The sequence below is a fragment of the Petaurus breviceps genome, unplaced genomic scaffold (genome assembly GCF_028583685.1).
Source record: "Petaurus breviceps papuanus isolate PSGF00001 unplaced genomic scaffold, PetGlider_PUasm1.0 90779, whole genome shotgun sequence".
NCBI classification, from domain to species: Eukaryota; Metazoa; Chordata; class Mammalia; order Diprotodontia; family Petauridae; genus Petaurus; species Petaurus breviceps.
Window position 1 is genome coordinate 2,010,561 of NW_027187344.1, and position 24,586 is coordinate 2,035,146.

The 24,586-nt window shown below is 40.3% G+C and overlaps 1 protein-coding gene across 1 annotated transcript; it reads right to left on the reverse strand.

The window, feature by feature from the left end:
* Positions 1-13,039: 13,039 nt before the first annotated feature.
* On the reverse strand, positions 13,040-24,380 carry FCN2 (ficolin 2). Its single transcript, XM_069069593.1, is given in 7 exon segments — positions 13,040-13,621; positions 14,017-14,151; positions 16,151-16,280; positions 16,523-16,653; positions 18,031-18,138; positions 21,323-21,436; positions 24,098-24,380. Coding segments are annotated over 7 exon segments (942 nt in total). The 5' UTR covers positions 24,174-24,380; the 3' UTR covers positions 13,040-13,373.
* Between the last annotated feature and the right edge of the window lie 206 nt (positions 24,381-24,586).

A 24,586-nucleotide genomic window follows, 5' to 3' on the forward strand; every position in this document is an offset into this window, starting at 1 on the left:
AAAAGGATCCCAAAAAGAAAACTCCTAGGAATATTATAGCTAGGTTCAAGAATCCCCAGATCAAGGAGAAAATATTACAAGCAGCCAAGAAGAAACAATTTGCATATCGTGGAAACACAATCAAGATAACATAGGATCTGCCAGTTTCTACACTGAGGGATTTAAGGGCTTGGAATATGATACTCCAGAGGTCAAAGGAGCTGGGATTAAAACCAAGAATCACCTACCCAGTAAAACTGAGTATCATGTATCAGGGGAAAATATGGTCATTCAGCGGAATAAAGGAAACATTCTCGATGAAAAAAAAAACAGAATTGAATAGAAAATTTGACATTCAGACACAAGAAGCAAGAGAAGCATGAAAAGGTAAACAGGGAAAAGAAATCATAAGGAACTTATCAAAGTTGAACTATTTGCATTCCTAAATGGAAAACCAATAATTGTAACTTATGAAACATTTCTCAGTATGAGAATTATTGAAGGGAATAGAAATATGTGTGTGTATATGTATACACAAACACACACACACACACACATATATACACACACACCCATATATATGTCTATATAGGAGGGTATATGGGGGTATGAATATATATGTGAATGTCTATATATCTGTATAGGTATACATAGATAGAGGGCACTGGACCAGTTTAATGGGAAGGGATAATACTTAGGTGAAATTAAGAGTTGAGAGAGGAATATAATGAGAGGAGATGGGGAGAGACAGATTGGGGTAAACTATCTCATATAGGAGAGGTAAGGGAAAATGGCTACAATGGAGGGGAAGAATAGGAAGTCAAAAGGGAATGGGTCAACCTTAATCTCATTGAATTTGGCTTAGGGAGGGAATGACATACACACTAAATTGGGTATCTCACCCTACAGGAGAGTAAGGGGGGAAGGGGATGAGAGGGGGGATGATGGAAGGGAGAGCAGGCTGGGGGAGAGGGAAATTGGAAGCACCCCCTTTTGAAAAGGGAGAGGATCAAAGTAGAGAATAGAACAAGTGGGAGGTGGGATAGGAGGGAGGGAAATATAGTCAGTCAGAAATATAGTCAAAGGAAATAGAAATGTGTATATATATATATATATTTGTATAGGAGGGTATATGGGTGTGTGAATACATATGTGAGTGTGTGTATATATGTGTACATGTATACATAGACAGAGGGCACAGGACCAATTGAATAGGAAAGAATGATACTTAAAAGGTGAAATAAAGAGGTGAGAGAGGAATATAATGAGAGGAAATGGGGAGAGACAGAATGGGGTAAATTATCTTATATAGAGAGGCAAGGGAAAATTGTTACAATGGAGGGGAAGAACAGGAAGGCAAAAGGGAATGTCAACTTTACTCTCACTGAGTTTGGCTTACAGAGGGAATGACATACACACTAAACTGGGAATCTTGCCCTACAGAAGAGTACGGGAGAAGGGAATGAGAGGGGGGATGATGGAGGGGAGGGCAGGTTGGGAGGGAGGGTAGTTAGAAGCACACACTTTTGAAAAGGGACAGGGTCAAAGTAGAGAATAGAACAAGTCAGGGGCAGGATAGGATAGAGGGAAATATAGTCAGTCGTTCACAATATATCCACTATGGAAATGTTTTGCATAGCTACACATATACAACCTATACTGAATTGCTTACCTTCCCAGTGAGGGTGGGTGATGAGGGATGAAGGGAAAGAATCTGAAAATCAAAGTTTTAAAATCAAACGTTTAAAAATATATACACATATTATTATTTTACATGTAACTGGGAAATGAGATACACAGGAACTGGGGCATAGAAATCCACCATGCCTTACTGGAAAGTCAGAGGGGAGATGGGGGAAGATATGGGAGAGAGCAGATTGGGGGAAGAAATAATTCAGTGGGATCACTGTTTTGGGATGGTAGGTAGGGAAAAATGGGGAGAAAATTTATAACTCAAAATCTTGTGGAAATGAATGATGTAAACTAAAAACTAAAAAAGAGAGGAAACTATGTCCAGGACCACTTGGCATAGTATCTCACACCAGTAATTATTGATACTGGGGAGACTGAGGCTGGTAGATCATTTGAGCTTAGGAGTTCTGAGGACTAATATCTATGAGATGTCAACAGTTTGTCCAGAACAAATATGGAGAGCTATATAGAGAGTGAGGGTATAAGGTAGATGGACAAAGCAATCCAGGATGGAACCCAAGCAGAGCAAAACTCTTATGGCAACTAGCAGTTTGATTGGAATTGTGAATGGCTGCCATACTTCTAGCCTGGGCAAGATTGGAAGATTCAGTCTCAAAAAAAAAATCATAGGAATATTCAAAGTGTTATAATAAATTTTATACAGTAGATGCTTAATAAATGTTTGCTTGAATGTAAAATTATCATGCTTAAGTACCTGATTCAAGGAATTAAGAACAAGGACTATGAAGATTCTGCATAGACTCTTAAGCATTTTGTCAAACATTGGCCATTATTTCAATTATCCTTGCTTGGTACATACTTTAATAAAAGCAACACTATACAAGATACCAAATATCAGTGTGAAATAACAAAAAAAGTTCTCCCTTAACACATAATAAAACCACATAATATCAAATATGTAACAACACATATCATACCATATTACCAATATTAGGATCCTCATATTGCTTCTGCCTAAACTCTAGGAAACCCACCCCACTGCAGAAAAGAGTTTCCATATAATATATTGCCCTTTTCAAAAAAAAGCATCAGAAAGGAAAAAAAAAATAGCCCAGGGTGGAGATGGAGCTAAGATGGTAGAGAAAAGTCAGAGATGACTTAAATTTCCCAAATTTCCTTCCAAAAAACTTTAAATAGTCAAAAATTCTGAAGCAGCAGAACCCATAAAAGGATAGGGTGAAACAATTTTCTGTCCCAAGACAACTCAGAAGGTCAGCAGGAAAGTCTGTTGCATCTTGGCAAGAGTGGAACGCAGTCCAGCACAGACTTGTGATCTAGCAGAAGGCCTTGGGGACAACTGAATCAACTCATACATGGTAATGGGGTTGGACAAACTGTCAGAAGATTATAAGGGTTATTTGTTCTCCTAATATCATAACATCTTGGAAGAACTGAAAATTTACAGACCTTTACAACTAGCTCTGAAAACAGCTGCAGAAAAATATCCGAATCTTGGGGTGGTGCCCCTCCACTCCAAAAGCAGAGCCATACTTAAATATAAAGCTAAAAGTTAAAAAAAAAATAGACTAGAAGAATGAGCAAACAAACAAAAACCGATCCTGATCATAGAAAGATACTATAGGGACAAGAAAGATCAAAACACAAACACAGAAAAAAGACAACAAAGTAAAAAAAACTGCTACATTTAAAGCCTCAAAAAGAAATATGAATTGGTTTGAGACTCAAAAAGAATTCTTGAAATAGCGCAAAAATATTTTTTTTAAATCATGTAAGAGAGGTAGAGGGAAAATTGGATCATTTGATGCAAGAAAATCATGAAAAAATAGTCAAAAGCTTGGTTTAAAAAAGGCACAAAAGCCTGAAGAAAATAACACCTTACAAAGCAAAGTAGGTCAAATAATAAAAGCAACGCAAAAATCCAAGGAAGAGAAGAATGCTTGCGAAAAAAAAGAACTCTTCAAAATGTAGACTTGACCAAATGGAAAAGGAGGCACAAGAGCTCAATGAAGAAAATAATTCTTGAAAAATTAGAATTGAGCAAGTGGAAAAGAACAATTGCATGAAAAATCAAGAAACAATCAAATAAAATTTAAGAAATGAAAAGGAAAAAGACGAAAATGTGAAATATTTCATTGGAAAAAAAAACCAACTGATTTTGGAAGTAGATCAAGGAGAGATAGTTTAAGAATCATTGAACTACCTGAAAGCCATGATCAAAAAAAAAAAAAAAAGAGCCTGGACACCATCTTTCAAGGAATTGTCAAGGAAAACTGCCCTGATATATAAAGTAGAAATTGAAAGAATCCACAGATCACTTCTCCAAAGAGATTCCATATGAAAACTTCCAGGTTATAGTCAAATTCCAGAGCTCCCATGTCACGAGAAACTATTTCAAGCTCTCAGAAACAAACAATTCAAATATTATGGAGCCACAGTCAGAATCACATAAGATTTAGCATCTTCCAAAGGAAGTGGAAGGCTTGGCATGTGATAACTTAGAGGGCAAAGGAAATAGTATTACAACTAAGAATCACCTACCCAGCAAAACAGTATAATCATTCAGAAGAAAAAATGGATATTCAATGAAACAGAGGACTTTCAAACATTCCTGATAAAAAGACCAGAGCAAAATAGAAGATTTGACTTTCAAATTCAAGACTCAAGACAAGCATAAAAAAGTAAATAGGTAAGAGAAATCATAAGGAATTCAATAACAGGATTTATAGATCCTACATGGGAAAATGATATTTGTAACTCATAAGAACTTGTTCATTATTAGGACAGTTAGAAGGAGTGTACATGGACAGAGGATATGGGCATGAGTTGAATATAATGGAATAATATTTTAAAAAATTTTTTGAAGTGGTGAGAAAGAGGAATGCACTCGGAAAGGGGGAAGGAAGAAGAAGAATGGGGTAAATTATCTCACAAATAAAAGAGACACAGACTTTTACAGTAGAGGGAAGGATAGATGAGGTTGACAAGAGCACTCTCATTAGAATTGGCTCATAGAGGAATAACATAAATGTTCAGAAATTTATCTTACCCTACAGGAAAGTAGGAAGGGAAGGGGATAAGAAAAGGGGGGGGGTGCTGATAGAAGGGAGGTCAGACTTGGGGAGGCAGTAGTCAAAAGCAAAACACTTTTGAAAATGGAAACGGAGAAAGGAGAGAAAGTAGAATAAACAGGGAGGAGGGAAAACAGAGTTAGTAATCATATCTGTGAAAATAATTTCTAACAAATTTTTCTGATAAAGGCCTCAGTTCTCAAATGTATAAGGAACTGAGTCAATTTTTAAAAAAATACATGTCCTTCTCCAATTGATAAATGGCCAAAGGATATGAACAGATAGTTTTCAAGCAAAGTAATCAAAGCTATAGTCATATAAAAATGCACTGATCATTATTGATTAGAGGAATGCAAAATCAAAGAATTCTGAGTTATCACCCCATGTCTATCAGATTGACTAAAATGATAGAAAAGGAAAATGACAAATGTTGAAGGGGATGTGGGAAAATCAAGACACTAGTGCTTTATCAGAGGAGTTGTGAATTGATCCAGGCATTCTGGTGAGAAATTTGGAACTGTGCCCAAATGGCTATAAAACCATGCATACCCTTTGACCTAGCAAAGTAGGTCTGTATCCCAAGGAGATTAAAAAAAAATGGAAAAAGACCTATGTGCACAAAAATGTTTATAGCAGTTCTTTGAGGAGATACCCATCCATTATGTGGAATGACTGAACAAATAGTGATATATGATTGTGATAAACTACTGTTGTCCTATAAGAAATGATGAACAGAATGATCTCAGAAAAACCTGAAAAGACTTATATGAACTGATGCTAAATGAAGTGAGTAGAACTAGGAGGAGAGTGGACATAGTACCAGCAATATCATATGATAATAAGCTACAAATGACTCAATTATTCATTTTTTTTCTTTGGACAGGGGAAGGCAGGGCAATTGGGTTTAAGTGACTTGCCCAAGGTCACACATCTAGTAAGTGTGTTAAGTGTCTGAGGCCAGATTTGACTCCAGGGTTAGTGCTCTATTCAATATAACTAACTACCCCCAATGACTTAGCTATTCTCACTCACACAATGATCCAAGATAGTTTCAAAGAAATTTTAATGAAAAATGCTATCCATCTCCAGAGAAAGAACTGATAAGAGTCTTAATGCAGATTGAAGAATGCTTTTTTTCTTTTAAAGCAATTGGGGTTAAGTAACTTGCCCAAGGTTACATGGCCAGTTATTTTGTGTGGGTGTTAAGTATCTGAGGCAGAACTCATCCCAGGTCCTCCTGACTCTGGGGCCTGTGCTCTTACTCACTGCACCACCTAGCTGCCCAAATACTTTTTTTTAACTTTCCTTGTCTTTCTTGTTTTGGTTTGGTTTTGGTCTCTTTTCTTTCGCAACCTGACTAATATGAAAATATGTTTTGCATGGCTGCTCATATATAACCTATGTCAATTTGCTTACCTTCTCAATTAGAGGTGGGGAGAGAGAGAGAGAGAGAGAGAGAGAGAGAGAGAGAGAGAGAGAGAGAGAGAGAGAGAGAGAATTTGGAACTCCAAATTTATTTTTAAAGGCAATTGGGGAAAAATAAAATATTAATTTTTTTAAAGCATCAAAAGGAAAGTGACTAGTAGCCTAAGCCAATAAAGGGCCTTCTTATTCACATACTAGAAGACCTCTAAGGTTGTTTCTTGTTAGATTGTTTCTGAAGTCATAGCTCCTAGAGCCCTAATTACACAACCGAAAAAAAAAATCCCTTTCCTCCTGTAGGAAGTGAATGGGAATCCTGGAAATCCTGCACTAATGGGGTCTCAGAGGTAGTTTGAGGGCATTAGAGAGTAGTAAGTAACTAATAGAAAAAGCCAGTACCTAGACCTAACCAGATGGGGCGGTGGCCCCCATTGCCCCAGGATGATCATGACCAAAAGCAACTATCTAATTAACCTAGTCATAATTAGGTGGGTATCCTTTCCACAAAACACACACACTATATGTATATATTCCCTCCTTCAACTGCCTGGGAAGGACCCTTTGAAGAATGTCTCTGAGTGTCTTGCACAACATGGAGTGACTGTAGAGCATCTAGGAATTTAGTTTTATTGGCAGTGGTTTCAGTCTAACTGATTGAACCAAACATCCTTACCTTCATCTCATCTCCACTTTAGGAACTTTAGGAGTTTATTGGTCTATAGTGCTCACTTGACATTTTTTTGTGACTTGTCATATTTTTTGCTGAGTTATCTAAGTATATTATTCTTTAATATTTCCCAATGTACAGATTAGACCATGTCACTTCCCTGCTCAAATACCTTCATAGGTTCTCTGTTGTCTATAGATGAAAATAATTACTCCCCCACCAAGACCTTCCATAATGTATAATCTGCTCAGACAGTTTTTTTTTTCACATTACTATCCTTCAGACTCTACCTTTTGACTAAAATGGATTATTAGCTGTTTTGTTTTTTGTTCTTTTTTTGGATTTGACATGCTATCTCCTATCTTTGTGCATCTTTAAAACAAACAAACAAACCCATGATTTATTTATCTTTAACATTCATTGCCTTTTTGCATTTGTTCCTGAATGCCTAAAATTAAGCACCTCCTCTTTAAGATTTCTTTGGGTCTTTCAAGGTTCAGTTTGGTTGCTGCCTCTAACATAAAAACCCTCCCTTTTCTCTCCACCTGAAAATGTTCCCCTATCCTCATTTCTTCCCAGAGCCTTCTGACTCTCTTTTCTTTGCTCAGTCAAGCATTAGCTTGTATTATACAATGTTTGCATCATAGTATCCCAAGCTCCAGGAGAATACAAACTCTTGCACAGCAGGGATTATCTTTGTTTTTCCTTAAATTTTGTATTCCTATGATGCCTAGAAAAATTGCCTTGCTTATAGTAGGCAGTTAATACAAGCTTGTTGAGATAAATGTATGTTCCATCTCCTGACTTAAATTGCAAGCTCCTAAGAAGAGAGATCATGCCTTATGTTACTTCTATCTTCCCCACAACACAGTCAAAGAGCAGGGCTGTCCAATGGATATCTTTTGGTTAATTGAGTGATTAATAGTTGATGACTGCTGTCATTGTTTTGTTTGAGACATTTTGAGATCAGGTTGCTGGACGGGGAACCAAAAAGGCAGAGTTGACTGAAAGTGACCAGGGACTGGTGGGAGGCAAAATAGTAAATTAGAATTATAGAATGTTAAAGTTGAAATGGGTCTTAGAACAGAGAGTGAAAACAGGCTGTTATAGTTGGAAGAGACCCTAGAGACACATAGACAGACAAATAAGGAGATAGATGGTAGATAAATAAATGATGGATGGATAGATAAATGATGGGTGGATAGATAAATGATGGGTGGATGGATAAATGAAGGGTGGATATGTGAGTGATAGATAAATGATAGGTAGAAGGATAAATGATGGATAGATGTATAAATGATAAATGGATAGATAGATGAAAACATTTATTAAGTACTTACTCTGTGCCATGCATTGTGCTAAATGGCTCAGTATACAAAAACAGGGTAATAATCTGGTTGCTATTCTCAAGAAGTTGACGTTTTGACAAGGAAAGACAACACATAAAGAGAAGATAAAAAGGGCTAAGAGAGGGTGCTGCACTGAGACAAAAGCATCTGGTGTGGAGAGTGTACCTGGAGGGGAGCAAATATCATAACTGAGCGTTCTGATGGTGGTTCCATCTGGTCTGATTCCTTCATTTTACAGAAGAGACTCAGAGAGGGCAATGACTTGCATAAAGCCACACAGTTAATTAATAAGAGAGTTATGACTGGAAGTCTCCTGACACTCTAAAAAGGGATCTTTCCACTGTAGCTGACCATGGCTCCACATTTTCAACGTTCTCCAGCAGCTCCATGTTCCCTACTTTCACAATTTCCCTTCCCTTCTCAGATCCCTGTGATCTCTTTCTTTGCCTGGATGTTCAAGGATCTCTTTCCCCAAGTTTCTGTGTTTTTCTTCCTTTTCTTCATCTGAGGCTGTTTCTTCCTCTGTAGCATGTGGGCTCCCTGAAGATAAGGATCATCTTTTTGTTTTCCTTTGTGTTCCCAGAGATTTGCACAATGCCTGGTGCAGAGTAGGCCCTTAAAAGCTTGTCAACTAACTAACATGAAGAGATAGGGAGAAGTATGGTACAATGCAAGGCCCTGACTCAGTCAGAGGAGCTAGGCTCAAATCTCCTCTTTATACTTACTACTTGTGTGACCTTGGGCAAGTAATTTAACCTCTCTGGGTCTCAGCTTCTTCATCTATAAAATGAAGTGATTGGAATAGATGGCATCAGAGGTCCCTTCTATCTCTTAATCTATGACCTGATGACCATATGATTTCTAAGATGTTTTCCAGTTTTGACACACTTACTATGCTTTCCCAGGCTCGAAGTCATTTCTTCGCCTATCAGAGTATCAGGAGCCATTCCAAGGAAACTTGAAAAAAATTATGATGTGATAATAAGACTTCCAGGGTTTATGTGGGTGGTGAGGTCCTCTGGATGATCCTGTGTGCATATGACATTGTGCTGATTTCCTTAAACCTCAGAACATTACAGATTTCCCTGGAAGAGATTTGCAGCCACTTAAAGGAATGTGGTCCATCCAGCCACACAAGAAAGATCAAGGGATGAAGAATGTTTATTGACTGGATTTCAGCATGCATTTCCATGGACAACTTATAGAACTTGTCCATCAGTATGTATATCTGGGCCAGAAGGTGCAGATGGACAATAAATTGGGCTCAAAATTGAAAAGGAGGAAGAGAGTGGATCAGATTGCCTTCTAGAAATTGCAGATCTCATTTAAAGACCCCAAGTGTCCTATTACAACAGGCTTATATTTTTAATAACAACATTCTACTGATGATCTGTATGGCAGGAAGACGTTAAATACAATGATCTCCAAAGAATTAAACATTAGTATTTTGCCAAGAGCAATGGAGAAGTCCATGGTGAGCATGAACAGACTGCAACATATAATTGCTGGTAAGGAATTCAGAAGAACTGGAGTAAAACATGCCATTGAGGAATTATATGACTGGGGTGAAGGGAGGAGGAAAGATAGACTGGTCCCGTGACAAGAGTGAGGAGAAACCAGTGAAGAGCCAGAAGGCTTCCCTAGTACATCCATAATATCACGGGATGTCAAAACAGGCCTCCAGCACATTGAGCGCCGCCGTGTGGTGAACATAGGTGAGGGCATGGACAAGAGTCAACCCAAGATGGGCGGGCAGGGATGGTTTTCCATCTGTAACACTGGAAGGAAATTACCAACCAATGAGATCAAACATCTATTTGAGTATTTGTGTTACAAGAGGAGAAGCACTTATTAAGCATTTATGTGCCATTCATTGGGCAGCATGGGAAATGCATGTTGAAATGTGGGCAATAGACATTCTTCATCCCCTTGGTCTTTCTTGTGTGGCTGGACAGACCATATTTCTTTAAGTGGCTACAAATCTTTTTCAGGAAAATCTATATTGTTCTAGGGCTTATGGAAATCATCACAATGTCATATGCACACAGGATCATCCAGAGGACCTCACCACCCACATAAATCCAGGAAGGCTTGTTATCACATAATTATTTTTTTTCAAGTTTCCTTGGAATGGCTCCAGATATTTTGATAGGGGAAGAAATGACCTTGAACCTTGAAAACCATAGTGGTGCAGTGGACAGAGTGCTGGGCTTGGAAGAAAGAAGATTCATCTTCCTGAGTTCAAATCTAAACTCAGACACTTGCTAGCTGTGTGACCCTGGGCAAGTCACTTAACCTTGTTTGCCTCAGTTTCCTTCTCTGTAAAATGAACTGGAAAAGGAAATAGCAAACCAGTCCAGTATCTCTGCCAAGAATCAAATGGGTTCTCAAAGAATCGGACATGACTAAACCAAGCGAACAATAAAATGTGCCCATGCACTGTGTTAAAAGGTTTATGACTATTGTCTAATTTGATCCTCACAACAACCCTGTGAGGTAGGTGCTATTATTGTCCCCACTTTACAATTGAGGAAATTGAGGCAGACAGAGGTTAAGTGACTTGCCCAGAGTCATACAGCTAGTGTCTGAGGCAAGATTTGGACTTGAGGTCCAGAGCTCTCTCTATTATACCATCTAGCTGCTATCATGTATTTCACCTGGAACCTTCTGGGGAGATAATGTCTTAGTTTAACCCAAAGGAACTATTCTACTCATGAGAAATCCAGGCACTGTGGGAAGGGTATTTTATTTAGTCAGGCCTTTTGTTGTGTCTCATATCGTCCATCCCTTGATCAACAGGCATTTATTAAGTTCCTATTGCATTTGAGGCACAATGCTAAATGCTGGGATACAGAGACAAAACAGTCCCTTCTTTTCAAGGAGCTAACAGGTTATTTGGAGAACACCATAAATGCATTTAAGTAAATACACAATGCATGCCCCAGTAAGTACAAAGTAATTAGGGGGAAAGAGGACCAGCCACTGGAGGATCAGGAAAAGGCTTCTTGTAGAAAGCCACACTTTAGCAGGGCTTGGAGGAGAGCCAGAGCTTCTTAAAAAAAAAAAGTGGAGGTGGGGAAGGGAGCACATTATAGGCATGGGGAAAATAGCCTGTGTAGACAAGGGAGAAGGAATGTTATGACCAGGAGGAGTAATGTGTAAGAAGGCTAAAAAACACAGGTTGGAACCAGACTGGGAAAGTCTTTAAGGACTAAATGGAGATGTTTGTGTTTTGTCCTAGATGCAAATGGAAGCCACTGGGACTTTTTGAGCTACGTGAAGATAGGTTGAAAGGGAAGACACAGGACAGGAAGGCTAATGAGGGGGTGATGGCAATAGTTCAGCGAGTTAGTGCCCCATAGAGAGGTCTATGCTATTTAGCAGGCTACATGGCAGGGCAGATTCTCAGCTCTTCCCTCCATGTGACTTTGGACTAGTTATTTAACATTTCTGGGTCTGGGTGTGTTTATCTATGGAATGAAGAGACTTAGATGACTCTTCAATTCTGAATCTGTGAACCTGAGGTTTCTGAAAGAGAACACTGGATTTGGAGTCAGACAACTTTGGTTTAAACTCAAACTTTGCTACTGAATATCTGTAGCCTCTAGGCAAGTCATTCTCTCCACTTTAGGCCTCAGTTTCCCCATCTGCAAAACTAGGGAGTTGAATTAGGACCTCTTCTAGGAATAAACACCTATGCTAAAAATCTTTCTCCATGACAAGTTCAATCTTCATCAAGATTTATTAAAAATTTCAAAGTGGGGCCAGAGAGAAAAAAGACTATTCAAGGGGTGAAAGGGTGAAGCTCCCAATTTTCACTTTTACTTCAGTATTGATGTAAAAAGTAGCACCTTTTCCAGTCTGGAAATAGGCTGTCTGGCAGAATTCAGCAACCAGAGGTTAACTCACCAGTCATTCCCCAAGCCACAAGCCTTGCTGCCGGGCCCAGCAGTGAAACTCTGCACACACAATACTCAGGCTTTGATGAAGACATTCGCTCAGTGCTCCTTACACTCCTTGCTCACCAGGCAACACATGAATGCCCACAGAGAGGTTAACGGGACAGTTTGACCCTGTGTCATAGTGGGTAACCAGGGAAAAGGAACAGATCAGAAAATCAAGCCATGGACTTAATGGGGACTTTTAACCCCTCGGGGCTGTTTTCTTGTCTATAATAGCTAGTTATCATTTATATAGTGCTTCAAGGTTTGCCAAGCACTCCATATGTTATCTCACTAGATCCTCACAACAACTCTGTGAGGTATGTTCTATTATTATTCCTATTTTTGTACATGAAGACACTGAGTCTGAGTGAAGTCAAGTGACTTGCCCAAGGTTACTTAAGTAGTAAATAACTGAGGCAGGATATGAACTCAAGTTTTCCCAACTCTAAGCCCTGCTTAATATTCACTGTACTACTGGTCAAAGAGAAATCATTCTTTTTCTACATTTTTATTCAGGTATCTGAAATAATGCGTAGAGAAGCACTTTGTAAAAGTTAAATTTGTAAAAGTTTCATAATTGTAGGCACAATTGTAGAAAGTTAGCATTATTTCATTTTCTCATCTATCAGGAGGATTATTATTTAAAGCTGAAAAGTTATTTTAATAATTAGTGTCATTCAATTGTCAGCCTCAGGGATATGATTCCCTTCTTCTGTCCCTTATCCTCCCTTCTATTAAATCAACATCAACGGGGCAGCTAGGTGTCATAGTGAATAGAGCACCAGCCGTGGAGTCAGGAGGACCTGAGTTCATATCCGGCCTCACACACTTAACATTTACTAGCCGTGTGACCTTGGGAAAGTCACTTAACCCCAATTGCTCTGCCTTCCCCCCTCCAAAAAAAAAGAGCAAAATCACCAATGACTTTCATTTATATCCCTCTTTGATAAAAATAACATGATTTCACATATATTCTCTTCGAGTCTTACAAGAAATAGCCGTTGGATATTTCTGGAATTATTGTCTCCATCTTTCAGATAAGGAGACTGAAGCCCAGGCAGATTATAACTTGCCCCAAATCACATAGCTAGAGAGCTGTGAACTGTGAACTGAGGAGGATGAAACCTCCAATACAAAGCTTCAAACCAACTTCAGAACCTCTCTCTGGGTTGGAGGTGGCAACACTGGTCATCTCCTCCTATTCCGATTCAGTCTGCTGCCTTTGGTAGTCCAACCTTCCAGTGGAAAATGTCCTGGGCCTCCCTCTCAGCTAAGTAGGCCTCAGTTTCATCTCAGCCACTTTGTAGGAATACTTGTACCCTCTGCCCGTGTGCCAGTTTATTCCATTGGCAAAACTCTCATGGGGACCTCTGAGGTATAAGCCGTTCAGGTTAGACAGATGGCATTCCTTGTACCACCAGGCTCCACTATACTCATAAGCACAGTTTGCTGTTTTTGGGTCATTGTCACGGTCTTTTGTTGTGAAGGGATAGTTGTTATGATATGTTAGTGAGTCACCTGCAAAGAGAATGATTTAGACCAATAGTTATACATGATAAAGATTAATCTTAGTCTGGCATTCAAGGCCTTCCACAAATGGGCCCTATGCTATCCACCTCACTCCATCTTACACTGCTCTCCTAAGCCACAGAACTATGTTGTCTCAGTTTTCATATACGTAATTAATTAATTAATTAATAGTTTAGGCTTGAAGATGTCTGTCTGATGTTCCTTTTATCTCTGACATTTTCAGTTTCAAAGGTTCCTTCCAACTCTGACATCCTGGATTCTCAGGTCCCTTCCAGCTTTTCTCTCTTATCAGATGAAATCTCTGCTTCAGCCAGTCTCCTGGTTCTCCTTCTTTACTTTTTGTCCCATTGACCTAGAATGACCAAGACCCCATTGGGACCCACCTGCATCACCTTCCACAAAGTCTCCTAAGACCAGCTTGTAGTTTTCGGCCTCCCCTCCAATCCGGAATGACTTGTACTTGGCAAAGGAGTGGCCGCCATCAAAGTCACTGAGATCTACTCGGAGCTCAAAGGTTTCTAGAAAAAAAAGGTTTGAAAAGATTTGGACCAGACATTTTCCAAACAGAGTGAAGTTCTCTATACAGTGGCTCTGGTAGAGCTTGTGGTCAGTGCCCCTGTATTCCTTATTGTAGTTCAGTTATGTCTGACTCTCCATGACCCCATTTGGGGTTTTCTTGGCAAAGATACTGGTTTACTATTCCCTTCTCCAGCTCATTTTATCATTGAGGAAACTGAGGCAAACAGGGTTAAGTGACTTGTCCAGGGTCACACAGCTAGGAAGTGTCTGAGGCTAGATTTAAACTCACAAAGATAGGTCTTTTTGACTCTGGACCTATCTCTCTATCCACTGCTCCCCCTAGTTGCCCACCATTACTTATTGATCAGTCAGCAAATGAATGCTCTGAGAGAGGTTAACAGGGAAGTTTGACCCCTTGTCAATGGAGGTTTCTGGCAATCAGTAGAAAGGAACAGATCTGGATGTCAGGTGGCCCTGGGCATGAACTTGACAAGTCATTTTTAACCCCTCTGGGACTCAGTTTTCTCACTCTATTGACTAGTTAGAATTTATTTAGTGCTTCAAGGTTTGCAAACCAAATGCATGTGTTATCTCATTCATCCTCAGGACAACCCTCTGAGGTAGCAATTATTATCCCGTGTCTGGGTGAGATGTTGAGCTGGGGTTGGGGAAGTAGGAGGGGAAGAAAGTTGGATGGGACTGGGGAGGGGAGATCTGAACAGGAAGAGTTAAAGTAATACTCTTACTAGGTCTATGTTTCCCACAGAGACTGGGTATTCCCCAGCCATCACTTTGGAATTCAGGTCATTTGCAAGGGTTTTCCTTACCCTCCATCACGGAGGAATGGCTGCATTTTGAGGAGAAAGATGCCAGGAAGGCTTTCACCACCAAGAAATTTTCACAGTGCATTGAACCTAACTTTCACCGTTTCAGCTTCACGCCTTGGGGTTAAGCAGCAGCCTTTCCCAGGCCCTCTTTAGAATATGATCATTTCCCTGAGAGTTAATGGTGTGATGTCATTGACATCTCGCTGTGAGTGATTTTAGCAGACTTCTACCTGATTGGAGGATGTTGAACAGCTCAGGGCCTTGGGTGACTTTGGGGGTAGAATAGGAGAAAAGGGTAGAGGAGAAGGCAGGGCTGCATACTAACCCAATTTGTACAGTGCTTCAAGGTTTATAAAATACTTTCCTCACAATAGCAAAAACATATTTGTTAATTGAACAAGTCCCCTCCACCCCATATTTTACTGATGAGGAAGTTGAAGTACAAAGAGTGGAGCTTGGGATTATACAAGTGATAACCGCCAGAGACAGAACTTGAACCCAGACCTTCTGACTCTTTCTATGTCCATCAGGTTGTGAGCTCCTTGAGATCAGGGACTGTGGTTCTTTCTTTGCATCCTCAATAATTAACACAGCACCTGGCATATTTGTTGTTGTTATTGTTGTTGTTTCCAGTCACTCCTGACTCTTCTTGGCCCCTTTCAGGGTTTTCTTGGCAAAGATACTGCAGTGCTTTACCATTTCCTTCTCCAACTCATTTTACAGATGAGGAAACTGAGGCAAACAGGGGTTAAGTGACTTGCCCAGGGTCACATAGCTAGTAAGGGTCTGAAGCCAGATTTGAACTCAGGGCTGCCTGACTCCAGGACCAGCACTCTATCCCCTGAGTCACTTAGACTTGATTTCTATTTTGCCATTGCTTTCAGGGTAGTGGCCCTGTGTTTGCCCCTTCCAGAGGATCCAGCTTCCTCATTGTGTTGGCATTCTCCAAGGTCCAATTGACAAATATTACAGGGCAGGTGAATGTGTGTGTGTGTGTGTGTGTGTGAGTGTGTGATAGAGAAGGGTGGCAGGGTGCCTAGGAGGGTGATGTGTATCAGAGAAGGAAAAGCAGGGTGGGAATTAATCAGGGCTGGAGTTGGAACTGAACCTGCACTGGGGCCTGTAGTGATCTGGGGGAAACGCCTGGGTCAGTCCTCCTGCATGTCCTCACCTTGAGATGTCAACAAATGAAGGTTTTCATTTCCCATCCAGAAGTCCCCCAGCTGACTGCCAAAGCCTTTCTTGTATGTAACCCAGTCCCGAAAGAAATCCACAGAGCCATCGACCCGTCTCTGGAAAACCTGTGGGGGAGTGAGAGGGTCACAGTTGGAAATCATCTAATATCAATTCTGGAAGGGGCCTTGGAGATCAATCAGTCCAACTTCTCACTTTTATTGATGATGAAGAGATTTAGGCCCAGACATGAGAAGGGAATTTTCCAAGATCACACAGTCCGATGCAGAGTCAGAATTTGATCTTGGTTCCTTATTCAGGGCCCTTTCCACAGGGTTATTCGACTACTCTGCAAAGAGCTCATACTCACAATCCATCCCCCACCATCGGTGTCCATGTCACAGAACACAGTCAGAGGCTTACAGGCAGAGAGGAAGATGGTATACCAGCCACTTAGGGTGTTCCCTTTGCTGAACATCTCTCTGCAGTCTCTACTTCCTGGGAAAGACATAGGAGAAATTCCAAACCAGCAGAGGGTAGATGCTTATTTGTGAGAGCAAATTAAACCTCACCTGCCCCTGGATAATAGAAAAACTGGGTTCTGAGTCCTCATGGCTTAACCCAAACCCTCCCTTCTCCATCAATCCTTCTGTAAACTATTCAAGTTCAGGTTGTTTTATCACTTCCCAGAACTCTCTTAAAATTCATCACATTTAATTTTTAATGCCAATGGACCAGACCCAAGATTTTTTCAGTGCAGGGAACCCCTGACAAGGAAACTCAAGCTATGCAGATCTGTAACTTCTCCAAAGTTCACATATTCTTAGAGAATTTCCTGGGCATTGAGAAATGATGTGAGTTCCCCAGGGGCACACAACTAGTATGTACCAGAGGCAAGACCTGAACCCAGATCTTCCTGATTCCATTTACTATACCACACTCCCTCTCATAATGCCCATATCTTGCCAGAAGGTTCTGTGCTCCATGAGCAAAGCAGAATTGAAATAGCTCAAAAGAAATGTGAGATGCAAAAATTTAGAGAACCCACCCCAAATGTTCACATGGGCTACTTGTACCGGACCTGTGGTAGAGTATTCTGAGCTCGTAAGCCTGATCAGCCACAGCCAGATGCACTATACCTCGACTCTGTCATAATGATGTCATTTTGATCCTCTTTCAGTACAAAGGACAACAACCAACCAACCAATCTTGCCTTATGTTTTCCTGTCAAATCATTTTATTTTTGTTTCTTTTTTTCTTTGTTTTGCTCTTGTTTTTGCATATGTCATTTCCTTTCTTTAAGACAAGTACAGGGTATTTCAAAAGTTTTAGTTTATGTCTAGCTTAGCTAGACTTAAAATTGCACTAAGAATTTTGGGACACGTTGTACAAGATGTTGCTGAGGATATAGACAGAGGAAGCTCAGTACCTGGGAAGTCAAAACCAACCTGGACCTGAATTCAATAAAGCCACTGACTTCAAGTGGACCTTTGACCAAACCCTCCCATCAGCTCAGGGCCCTGTCTTCCAATACCCAAGGAATCAGGAAAAGTCACCTGTCTCGCATAGGTAATTTTCTGCATCAGCCCCTGTACATGGGAAGAAAATGGAAAGAAAACCAATTAGCTGACTGGAAACCAAGACACATACACATCCACCCTCAGGTTCTGCCTACATAACTCAGGTATCAATACTGCTTTAAGGTTCATACATGGAAAAAAATGTGAGGTGGGTGGTGAAAGTGTGGCTCCTGACATCAACACTGCTTTGAGTCTGGGAAATGGAATTTAGGAGAGTTGACTGACTGAGAGCAGAAATGGACTTTCTAGAAAGGAGCCTCCCAATGAATGGAGCCTCAGGGAGCTGCTCCGGTTCCAGTGGGGCATGCAGGTTCTATTCATGGGGTTCTTTGTTTTCCTTTTAGTTACTTACCTTTGGGACCCATTGGTCCTGCCTTCCCAGGAGTCCCTGGGGGGCCTCTCTCCCCTGTAGATATCAATGAGATGGGAATGGTGATAATAAACTGCAACATTCAACTTGAAATTCACTGACTCCCAACCCAACCTCCACCTACTTCCACATACTCCCTAGATTATAGAATTGTGGAGCTGGAAAGCGATCTCAGAGGTTATCTAGAGTAACTCTATGACTCTCATTTTACAGGTAGGGGAAATGAGGCCCTGTGGTGGATAAATTAAAGTAACTGAGAAAATGTGATCCAAACGATATGATTTATTAGCAAAACAGGCATAATAGATGGTCAATGGACTCCCTAGTCTGTCCAAAGACCTTGAATACAGAGTGAGACAGAATTTTATGTATTAAAAACAATTAATCAAATAAGGCCAATTAATTAAAAGAAAACAATTGATGGTATACAAGCCAGGATACAAAATTAGGTAATCTGATTTCTAATTGGAGGAAAGGTTGAAGACTTTCCAAGTTGGGAGTAGGGAAGAGTACATTTTGGTCGAGTTGGGAGGAGGGCGAGTAGGTTTTGAGATCTTTCTTTTCCCAGAATTTAGAGATGCCAATTAATTGCATCCACCTGCATTTATGAAACAATGGGTGGCTTATGCCATCTAGTTTCTCACGGATGATTTACAGCAAAACAACAAGACAGAGGATAATACATGTGGCAGCACAAAATGGAGTAAGTGTTCACCTGATAGAATCCAGCAGGTTCTCTCGATTCCCACAACAAAACAATTGCATTTTGTAACTGGTCTTTTGTCAGCCTGGAGGAGTTAAATCACTCACTCAGTCATCCAGGTCATGGGGGGATTTGACCTCAGATCCTCGGACTCCAAAGCCAGCATTTCTTCCTCTGTGCTATGGCCACCTCTGGTACAACATTAATTCTTCCAGCCTACCCTGACTCCCCCCTTCCTGTAACTCCTAGTGCACGTATAGTCTAAGATAGAGTCTAGCCCAACTTTGATTGTTTTACCAATGGATTTTTGCCCTAGGAGATCTAGGTTCAAATCCTGGTGCTTCTATTTACTGTCTCTGTGGTTTTGGGGCAAATCATTATTATCTCTCGGCACTTCATTTGTTTTCTGACCAAATGTATGACTGCACTGGGGTAGGGACCTTCACACGAGGAAATTCCCTTTACCAAAATATTTCTGTTTCACACCTGGCAATTTGTAATGTCAGAGAGTTCCTTAGAGACCCGATGAGGTGAAGTGACTTGCTCAGGGTCACAGAGCAAGTATCAATGTCAGAGGCAGAATTTGAACTCATAGCTTTCTGACTTTGAGACTTTTTTTGTATTAGGTCATATTGCCTCTCTTATACCATAAACTGGGGTAAAACACCTCCATGACCTACCTCACTGAGTTGTGAGGATTGAGGATGATCATGTATGTAAAGGTTCTTTAAGCTATAAAATATTTTTTAAATGCCAGCTATAAATAACACCACAACACCCCTCCCCCATTCCAACTCTACCCTACTACTACTATTACTACTACTATGAGTGTTGCTATTATATTATGATTCTTAATACTATTGCTATTATGACTACTGCTATGATGATTATTACTAGTATTATAATTACCACTGCTACTATGATTCCTACTGTTACTGATGCTTTTGCTACTATTACTATTATGATTATTGTTATTACTACTAATATTATTATTGCTACTAGCACCATTACTATTACCACTAATATTACTATTAATGCTATTGCCATTACTACTGTTGTTACTATTATTACTACTACTATTATGATTCCTATTACTTCTACTATTGCTACTTTTACTATCTCTACTATTGCCACTAACACCACGATTGTTACTATTACCACCATTACTACTGTTGTAACTATTATGATTCTTACTACTAGTACTACTACTGCTGCTACTACTACCAATACTAGTAACAATATTAGTTCAAATTAGCACCTATATTTCTAGGTCCTTATAATCTAAGCCATATACTCACTCAGGGGGTCCTTTCAAAGTATATTTATTTTCTCTCAGGACTAATGACATTTTTTTTTCATCCTTGGAATACCATTTTTTGCTCTAAACAGCATTCCAAGAACCTTAGTCTGAGAACTACCAATTGTATATTAATGATGTTGGTGATTATGATTGTTAGGGAGACTGTATAATGTAGTGGGTGGCCTCAGAGTCAAGAAAACCTGGCTTCAGGTCCAGTCGCTTAAGTCTCAGAACCTCAGGCAAGTTAATAGACAGTTGCAAGCAATTTTGTTTTTTGAATGGGGGTGGAGAAGAGGGGAAGACTCAGTATTTTGGAACCTGAAACTAGCTTAATTAAGAGGCATAGAATTTCCCCCCCCCCCAAAAAAAAAAACAATTGGGTGCAAGTGACTGGCAAAAGCTACAAGGCCTTGATGTGTCAACATGTTAGAATTATTGATGGTAATGAGCATATTGTTCCTGATGGTGGTGAAGTGTTTGCATTTGTAATCTATCAACAAACAGCATTTAATACTCATCCAGCCCTGAGCACAGTGGTAGGAGAGAAACAAAGATGAATAAGATGGCCTCTCCCCTCCTGGGTCTTTCCATGCATAAAAGAGATAAGACCATGGCACTAATGATCACAGTTAAAATAGAAGGAACAGTGAGGATTCTGAGCACAGATGAGTGAGAGATATCAAATCCAGTTGGGGAGTTTTAATAAAGCTCGATGTACAAAATGGGACAAATGGACTATTTGGGGGAGTTAGGGCAAGCATTGTCACCATTTGACAAGGAAACTGAAATTGAAAGAAATTAAATGAAGGGACTTGCTGAAAGTCCCATAGGTCAGCAGTGGAACCAAGACTTTTGTGTTAGGTCACATTGCCTCTCTTCTACCATAAACTGGGGTAAAACACTTACATGACCTACCTCACCAAGCTGTGAGGATTGAGGGTGATCATGTATGTAAAGGTTCTTTAAGCTATAAAATATATTTTGAATGCCAGGTATAAATAACACCACAACACCCTTCCCCCTATCCCAACTCCCCAGACTCCACAGCTGGGTGTTCATGCAAAAGTATGAACTCTAACATGTGACAAGCCACAGTGTACTGCCTATGAACCTCAGCTTGCTCAGCTTTATCTTATAGCAAGTGAGTCAGTGTTCTGTGACCATTTCCAACCCATTATCAACCAAATCTTATGGACCCACAGGGTATGGGCACATACCTCTCTTTCCATCAGAGCCAGCTTCTCCTTTGGGACCAGGGGGTCCAGGAAATCCTGGACAGCCTTGGAGTATAGCAAGTTTGTCCGACTCCCCAAGACCCACAATCTTTACATCTGCAGGATGTGAAAGACACAAACGCGTCACACACATACGTGCACACACACGGCATTGAGTATTATATTTTCTAAAGGGTCTATAGAACCCAGAAATCAATTAGCACAAGGGACCAAAGTTAAAGCATATCTTCATAGGCTGAACTTGGGTAACTGTGGGGAATGGCTCCTTTTGACATTAAGCATAAGAAGATACAAACTTAGCTTTAACTTATAGAGAAATCTGAAAGTGTCTGATAAAGTTCTTTAATGAACAAGTTTCACTCTCGGTCTGAGCTTGGTCTGATTGCCACTACATAGTGCAGGTAATCCTTGACCAAATGACCCTAAGAAACTTGGGGATTGGGGGGAAGGAGGAAGAATTAGAATGGGTACTTACCTGTGGAAATTTTTGGAATTAGATGAAAGGAGATTTGCTCTGGGAGGGGTTTTAGAGCTAATCTATTAGGTGGCACAGTGGATAGAGTGTTGGTTCTGAAGCAGGAAGAACCATCTCCCTAAGTTCAAATCTAGCCTCAGATAATTATTAGCTGTATGACCCTGGGCAAGTCACTTAACCCTGTTTGCCTCAGTTTCCTCACCTATAGAAATGAGCTAGAGAAGAAAATTAGAAGATAACAAAACATTCTAGTATCTTTGCCAAGAAAACTCTAGATGGGCTCATGAAGAGTGGGACATCACTAAAAACAATGATTCTACCCTATCTCTATTCTGTAGAGGAAAAACCTGAGGCACACGGAAGTGAAGTGTGTCATAAGGTCATAGAGGGAGTGAGTCATGGAGCTGGGACAAGCACTTCTATGTCTTGGGATTAGGAAAGAAGGAATAATCAGAGGCTTATGTGAGGACAGAGAGAAATTGTAATGGCCATTGGGGAGGGGAGAGAGAGACAAAGAGAAACAGGGAGACAGAGAGGGAGGGGTAGAGAGAGAAAGAGAGAGAGAGAAGGAGGGAGAGAGAAGGAGAGAGAGAGAAGGAGGGAGAGAGGAGGAGGGAGAGAAAGGAAGACAGACAGAGGAGAGCAAGAGATGGAGAGAGAGACAGAGACAGAGAGAGTCAGAGAAAGAGAGACAGGTTGTCAAGGTGGCTATAGAGGGTGTCAGGTAGTCATATCTATCCATTCAATTTTAGGGTTGGGCAATTAATAATCTTTCTTGGAGAAGTGACTTTGTCAGAATTCCCAAGGAATATAATTTTCATTTCTATATGCAAGAAAATGGTTTCCCAAAGGTGATGTCCAAGTATGACATCAAGATATAAGAGGCAACATGGTATATTGTATCAGCCTGGAGTGTGGAGAAACCTGGTTCAAATCCTACCTCCGACTCTAGCTACATATGGGCAGGTCAGTCAACCTCTCTGGAGCTCAATTCCTATATAAAATGGGATGATAATAACCGTAATACCCATCTCCCAAAAGATCCCATGAAATTTTATATATACATATATCTTTTACATTATTACATTACATTACAAAATGTACATACATGCAACATATATATATTCTGTATATATGCATACATAAAATGTTTTGCTATATAAATATCAATTATTAAAAACCTGATGAGTATAGAATACTGTGACGGTGCTGAGGGAAATACAAACTTTAGAAAAGACAAAGTAGGGGGTGGCTAGGTGGCACAGTGAATAGAGCACCAGCCCTGGAGTCAGGAGGACCTGAGTTCAAATTCTGCCTCAGACACTTAACACTTACTAACTGTGTGACCTTGGGCAAGTCACTTAACCCCAATAGCCTTGCCTTCCCCCCTCCAAAAAGAAAAAAAAAAAGAAAAGACAAGGTCTCTGCCCTCCCAGAAGAGTCTAGTACGATGATAATGCCTACTAGACAATACACACAATTCCAGTATAAGTTCATTGGAGAGTTTCAACACAAAGCATTTCAGGAAGTCCAAAAAGGAAAGTTGTTGTTGCCTTGAGCAAGGAGTTGGGAAGTGACAACTTCTGCTACACAAAGAGCCAACGTCGCGCTAGGAGGACTATCACCTTGGTCACCTGACTCACACAGCTCTTTCCAATGCAACTCCCAGTCATTAATTATATAGAGATCCTCCTAAAGATGTCTATGAACAACTATATATTAATAATAACTTGCATTTATGTAGTGCTTTAAAGTTTGCAAAACAATGTGTATATTTGTTATGTTATGTTGTTATGTTATATTATGTTATGTTATGTTTTATGTTTGTTATGTTATGTTATGTTTTATGTTTGTTATGTTATGTTATGTTATGTTCTATCTAATTTGATCCTCATAACAACCCTGAGAAGTAAATGTTATTATTACTGTTTTTCCCATTTTACATATGAGGAAACTAAGGGAGAAGAAGGTTAAGTGATCTGCCCAGGGTCACACAGCCAGTAAGTATCTAGGGCAGTATTTGAACTCAGGTCCTCCTGACTCAAAGTCTTTCTAAGCACTGAACCATCTAGCTGTATATAGAAGTTCTGGGAAGAGAGGGAAAGGGTAAGAGGTTAGTGGAGAGAAGAGATCCCCTTTCTCAGAGTACACAAGGTTATAGAAGAGAAATGAGAAAGAGCAGGACACTATTGAGAAGAACGGGTCTCCATGTTCCTCAGGACTAGATCCAGGAAGGAATATCCGTTCTAGAGTTCAGAGAGCTCTCTGGGAATTGCACTCACCTGGGCACTGGCCGGGCTCCTGAACAGTGGAGGGCACGAGGTACAAACATGCCAAGAACCAGGCAACCCTTCCCATGGTTTGAATAGGCTCTTGGGCCTCAAGGCTCCAGTCACTTCTTGGTCCCTTTTTCCTTGGCTGCCAAAGGCTTCCCGATCTTTTAAAGGCTTTGGAAAGCCAGCCCTCATGCTCCCTCCCTTCTTGTTTCTCTTCTCTCCTGGGGTGAACTGTTTGCTTTGGCCCCTTGGTAAAGTATCAGATAATCTGAAAGAATGTTCTTCTCTAATTAGGTCCTTGGGAGTTTTCTGCTTCCTAGAAACTCCTTTTTTACCCCCTTTGCTTTTCTGTCTGGACCTGTGATTTCCTGACTGGTGACTGACTGACTCTCTTGGCACTCTACTGCAGGACAGCCCCAGGCATGCTTCGTTCTCTTTCTCTGTCCATTTCCTCCATAGCTTCACCAACCCCTTTGGGGCCTACACCGGAGATCA